The 6351-nt window shown below is 49.9% G+C and overlaps 1 protein-coding gene across 2 annotated transcripts in view; it reads right to left on the reverse strand.

The window, feature by feature from the left end:
• The window catches only part of MFAP5 (microfibril associated protein 5), a 19327-nt gene extending 14991 nt beyond the window's left edge, over positions 1–4336 (reverse strand). For both annotated transcript variants that reach the window (XM_006032624.3, XM_006032623.3), the window contains exons 1-2: positions 4185–4336; positions 3677–3739 (exon numbers count right to left, since the gene is read on the reverse strand). In XM_006032624.3, the coding sequence (XP_006032686.1) occupies positions 3677–3739; position 4185 (64 nt within the window). In that variant the 5' untranslated portion in view covers positions 4186–4336. The remainder of the gene's footprint in view (positions 1–3676; positions 3740–4184) is intronic.
• Positions 4337–6351: the final 2015 nt, after the last annotated feature.

Consider the following 6351-nt stretch of genomic DNA (forward strand, 5'->3'; position numbering starts at 1 on the left):
AGGTGGCAGTGTGGCCTGGAGGAACACTGGCAAGCACTCCTGAGCCACACGGGCATAGTGGCTTGCTCCAAACCTGGAAATACAGTGGTGAGGCTGCTCCAGGAGGCATCTCCAGTGGCCACTCAAACACTGGACATCAAGGGCTTGTGAGTGGCTGCAGAGGGATGTCCCAGCACATCTTCTCCAGCTGAATTGCAGGTGGGACTTGTGTGGGGTTGCCCTAGCTGGGGCCACTGCTATCAGTACAGTGCAAACTGCCCCTGACAGGCACTCTTGAGGAGAAGCCATACACTCCTTAGTGGTCACAGGTTTGTTCACAGATTCTGAATTTCTCCAGGACCCATCTGAGGACTTGGTTGCATTTTACAAACAGTAACAAATTGCATGGCACAGCCCTCTCTTAGGCAGGTCAGGATCAAGCTACAGAAGAGGCAGTAAGGTATAGATAGAGGATGTGACTTCCCAAAGCCACAGAACAAGCCATTAGCTGTTCAGGCAAGTGCAGTCTGCAGGTGGCTAGCCTTTCCTTCTGTGTAGAGACTCCCACGCTCCCACTTACCCCCTCCCTTGGTATATTGCATAGTGAGAATGATGGAGGCTGACTGTGCAGTCCAGTGACACAGAGATGGAACTGAAATGGAGTTACCCTGGTTGCTTTTCAGACTGGAAAGGGTGAGATTAGTACTGCCTCAGGCAGTCAGAAATGGGAAGAGATTTTCTGCTTAGCATAGGAAGGGGAACGTGTCTGCATGACTGTGCTGGGGAAAGGACACAGTTGGCAGGAAAAGGCTGGGAAGAGTTGGAATAGCCCACTGTAGAGGATACCCTGATGATCCTGTCTTTGCCCTTGGCCTGTCTGGCCTGCCTCTAGCTAACAACCGGGGGCTTTGCATGTGTGAAGACTACAGAACTAAGTCTGTAAAACCCTCTTTAAGTCCCAATGCAATAGCAGTTATTTGTATCTTGCAAGGAAACACTTGAACCCTGGCCACAGCTCTACTCAACTGCATTGCAGGGCACCTACACATGTGCCTGACACCTCTGATGCATGCTGCAGACTTGATAAATCAACTTGTCTGAAGCATGCTAATTAGAACGCTCCAGCAGCCTTGGCATCTCATGTATTCAGCGTCCCTGCGCTTCAAAATTGCAGCAGGAGTGCTTTAACTAAAGCTCATCAAACAAAATTTAGTTAAAGCACCCCCACTGTCCCTTTTGAAGCATGGGACACTGAATACACAAGAGCAGCTCCTGAAAGCCGCTTCAATTAAAGCTCCCCCTTCTCCCCACATGTAAAGACCCTGTACAGAGTCCAGATATTCCAGGTCCTTCATTGCCTAGTCTGTCCCTGTGTCCATGGAAAAACTGGGGATGTAGCCTTTCTGCTTTCTTTGTGATATGAAAGGAAGACCTGAAGCTCTAAATGTTTTTATGCTTTTTGTTGTTTTTTTTCAATTCTGCTTATTTTTCATTAAGAATTCAGGGCTTTTCTCACCTGTTCTTCCAAAAGACCCTAAGGAAGGGGTGTCAAACATCTGGCCTGGAGAGGTGGGTCATCCAGCCCACCGGGCTTCTAAAAGGCAGAACCATTCACCTCCATGGGCCACATTTGGCTGGGGAGCTTGTTGCCATGGGTGCCAGGGCCCCTGTAAGGGTGGTGTTAATCCCTGCTGTTCCAGCACAGCTCCAGAACCCAGGGAGTCACTTGACTCCCTCCCCACCCCACTTACGCTTTGCTGAAAATGGAGATTTTAGTCACCCCAAAATCAGCACTAGAGGAAAGGGTCGGGGGGGAATGGCAGCAATGTTAACTTTCTGGTTCTGGAGCTGCCTCGTAACAATAGCTCTGGCAGCTTCAGGGATTACTGTCCATGGGTCCTCCAGCCTGCAAGAAGCCCTGCTATCTAGGTCTGATTCAGAAGAAGCTCCACAGTCGGAATATAGTCCACAGGACCCAATAAGTCTGATGCCCTGGCTCTAAGGACATCTGGTCTGGATGTAAGGTCACTGAGACCCCTGAGCAACTGAGAAGGGCAGGGACTTTGTATTAGGCTATTTAAATCTCTTTGGTTTGGGATGCACAAGGCTAACAAAATGTTAGGAGTGCATTGTCAAATCTGTTCCCAGTTCCAGAAGGCTCCTACTTGAATTCTCTAGATCTCCAACTAGCCCTTTAGCAAAGCATGGCCATAAACTTTGTGTCTTCTACGGTGCCTGCTTATGGGACAAAGCACTATTTGGAATAGGAACAAGACTGAGATGCATCCAAGATCCACAAATGTAATAGGGAAGTTCTCCTCTGAAGGCCACCCTCTCAGCACAGGCTGGGCACTCATGATGAGTGAGGAGAGGAGACCAGAAAGTAATAGATGTGGATGCAGCTGATGGTCTTCCCCCCGCCTCCCCTTCCATACCCAGTCCCTGGTTTTCTCCGCCCTAGATGCATCTCCCTCCTTTATAATGGAATTGTCCCTCAGTCTCTGCTCCAGTCTCACCAGTTTACTCTGCTCTTTGTGGCTGCCTTCTACAAATTTGGTTTCCTCTGCAGATGTTAATCCTCCCTGAATTTACCACACAGAATATTTGAGCCAGCACAGATACAAAGTCACCAGAAAAGGGGGCAGAAAAACTAGGCTTAATTGACCAATAAAACTGGGAACTCAGCAGCTGGGAATTGGGAATGATGAGGAAGAAGCTTTGGAGGCTGAAGAATGGCAGGCATGTCACTGTTGTGAGAACAAGCTCCATGCACCATCTAGAGATGCTCTGCAGACTAGATCCAAGACACTACCATAGGCAGCACCTGGCAGGCACTGGTTACCAAATGTCTCTGCTGCCCCTGTCAACTCCCATGGAGGATGCAGCGTGCTCACCACAAAGCACATATTGCAGCTGATCCCCTCCCTAAACACTGGCCCTGGACTCCAAGGGGCAGGGATGGATTTATGTACAGTCCTAGAGGGCCGAGGCCCATGATCTCCTGCAGCAGAAGACCCCACTGGTGGAGCTCCCACCACTGCTGTTTTTCTACAGATGCAGCTCAGTCTGTTGGCTGCTGAATGATTTGTGCCATCATTGCCATACAGAGAGGGGGGCAATGCCAGCCCAGTCCTGCAGGGGGTGCTTCGTACTGGCTATTTTCTAATGTGGGTGGTAAACAAAGCAATCTTCTTTGGGCCCCATACTTCTTGGGCTCAGGGCCCCAAGAATTCTTAATCCGTCCCTGCCAAGGGGCACCTGTCTATATGAGAGGAAAACTGAGCCCATGTTATCAAGAGGGGCTCTCCACTGATTCCTCTCTGCGGGCCACTGCCAATTTCTGTGCAGCCCACCTGGTGGGCAGAGTGGTAGCTACTTGGCAAAGTGGCCCTATCTTGCCTCCTGGTATCTCCCCACTGCTTACTCCTTGGACCTTATGAGGAAAGGGAGAGCACTGGCCCTGCTCACTGCTTTCCAGGCTCCACTGCCTCACAATCCCTCCTCCCTTCCCTCTCCTCTTCTGCACTCTTCCCTTTTCCTCCCCTTCACTCTCCTTCAGAGGGTGTGGGTCTTCTCTTGTCCCACGCAAGAGGAGGAGTGTGCGGGCAGTGGTCCCTGGTGAATTTCCGAGGAGCAAGGAAAGGGGAAAGAGCCCTGAAGTCACTTCCGGGGCCAGGGGGGTTGGAGGGACACTCACCACCTGGGGGCACAGAAAGAGCTATGATGCACAGCAGCGCACGGGCTCCCAGGGTCATCATCACTGCAAAGCAGAAGAAAGAGAAATTCAATGAAAGTCAAACACAAGCCATGGGGAGGTCTATCCCCGGTGGCATGGACATTCTTCTCACCCACTGACCACCTCAAACGTGTGCCTTCTCATCCTCCCTCCCTCCAGCTATCTCCCACTATCTCTGCCTTCTCACATCTTCAGCTGCTGCCCAGGCACTTTGGAGTGGACAGAGCACTCTGTTTACCTGCTTTCTTTAACCTCCATCCTCCTTTCCTCTCTTTCTTTCCCTCCCACTTCTCTCTCTCTCTCCTTCTAACCAGCCATCTAACCTTTCTCTTTTTCTTGCCTGTACTGTCATTTTATTAACAGGAGCCAAGAGAAAAGTTCTTCATCATAACACCCCGCCCCCCCCGCCCAAAAAACCCCCAAACAAACAAACCAAATCAAACCAACAACAACAACAACAAAAACTTACTTGCTGGGCTAGCAAGGAAAGGGATGGGATCCCTGTCACTGAGTGCTGTCCACTGCCTCTGCTCCCTTCAGCTGCAGACGTCTCTTCCCGCTTTGGCTGGTCCCCCGTTTGGCCAGAGTGTAAGCCATAGGCAGCCACTCCCAGAAAACGTTCCACTGTTAGTTGTCTTCAAAATACAATTTTGAAGAAAAGTGGAGCCAAAGAATAGGACTTGGTGTCATAATGCGGATGGAATGAGCGGGGAGCGAGCCGAAGAGGCCCACACCCTCATTCCAGAGTTTATTAGGATCCAGAGGGAGCCAGCTCCTCCCGCTCCCTCTGGACAGTCCAGCACCGGGCCGGGTTCCCAGTGCCTGTGTTAGACCCTTGTGTCCTGTTCCATGCTGCCCTCCAGTACAGGCCTTCTTTCCTCCCTGCCTTTCCCTCCCTCTGGCCCTCTCACTGCTCAGCTCTCCTTGCTGAGCTGCCTGCTCTTACCCATCCCCTCCATGTGCCTCTCTCACTGCCTGCCTATTAGTCTCCAATATGTTGGAGGACTGCAAAGTACTCACCTGAATTTTCCTGACTGCAATTTAAATGTTATGTAAAAACTCCAAAATGCATAGAGATCCCAACTGTCATTCTCACCCGGCTGAAGGAACAGCCTTCCTGCAACCCACCAATATACCATTCTGTCCTAATTCTGGATTTAAAAACATAGATGAAGCTTAGAGCAGTGGTTGCAACAATGTCCCAGACTTTGCCTGGTCTCAGGTAAAGAGAAACATCAGGGATCTGAGTTCTAATTAAACTACCTGCATTACACTCAGAGATGATTACCCTGCTGATTACTGGTCTAAAACCAGGGCCAGACACAGGCATGGGTGAACCAGGTGGCTACTCGAGGCCCAGACAGAAAGGGGGCCTGAAAATGGTTTTTTTTTTTCATTGTCCGATTATTATCATCATTATTGCTAGCAAAGGAGGGCCCAAAACTAAAAGTTCACCCAGGGCCACCAGGAGTCTAGGTACAGTGCTGCCTAAAACATATCCCTGTAGAAGCATGTGTCTGTCACCATTTCTCTATTTTCCTGTTGCAATTTCACTCTTTTTTCTTCCACTTGCCTTTCCTCTTTCTGAACATATATCTTCCCTTCCTTCTACAAACCTTTTTAAGGTCTACTTTCATGCCTTTCCCTCCTTCTTCTTCTTCCCTCATCTTTTCATGCCTGAGTATCCCCACATGTAATATTTATTTCCACGAGCTGGGGACCTGGGTGTATCATCCTTTAAGCTCAGCTTGTTGAGTGAGAGGGTGAATTATATTCACTCTCATTGGTATCTCTCAGGATTTCTGCTTCCAAGGACCCTGGGTCTGTGGCTTAGTTATTACAAACAGGCAGCAAGTGATGAGTCCAGGAGGAATTTCAGATCATTCAGCTAACATAATTTAGCACACAAGTGGTGGGTGGGGACAGCCTGTAAACTGTATTGCCCTGACTGGATGGACTTGCACCACTGCTCTCTGCTCACACAGGACTGTCCTGAATGCTGCAACACAGACCCTGTACCGTTATGGAGCTAATGTGGATTCTTCTTTAGCTCAAGCAGTCAGATCCTGGGTTTTTGGAATGGGAAGAATGAAGCTTTGTCTTTGCAGCTGCATGACATTCCAAGTGGCCGAAGAGTGGAGCAAGGTGAAGTCCTAAGTGGCCACAGATGTGCTACAAGAGGAGAGCAAAAGACATGAGAAAACAGAATCAGAGAGATAAAAGGAAAGAGAGAAAAAGTCCAGAACAGAGACGAACGATTTCCATGGCTCCCAGACAGATGGAGGTCCTGGCAGACAGCCAATCAGCTGGCAGAGAAAGTGATGACATCACCTAGTGTCTGTGTGCCAAAAGCTAGAGAGCTTAGCATCCTCCTTTTGCTAGCTGCTCTGGCAGAATGGGCTGTGGGAGGGGGCTCGCCCCTGGGAACAAGGGGTAGAGAGCAGGGATCAGCTTGGATGGGTTGTGGGGGGAGTTCGGTGTGGCTTTTGCCATGCTGGCTACTGTCAGAGACACAGGGAGGGAAGAAAGGCACAGAAAGAGAAGGAAAGAGCAAAACAAGGGGGACAAAGGGGAGGGGCGCAAGGACAGCAACAAAGAGAGCAAGGAAAGAGAAAGAATGAGGGAAAGGGAGAGGG

The sequence above is a fragment of the Alligator sinensis genome, unplaced genomic scaffold (genome assembly GCF_000455745.1).
Source record: "Alligator sinensis unplaced genomic scaffold, ASM45574v1 scaffold1129_1, whole genome shotgun sequence".
In the NCBI taxonomy this organism is placed as follows: domain Eukaryota; kingdom Metazoa; phylum Chordata; order Crocodylia; family Alligatoridae; genus Alligator; species Alligator sinensis.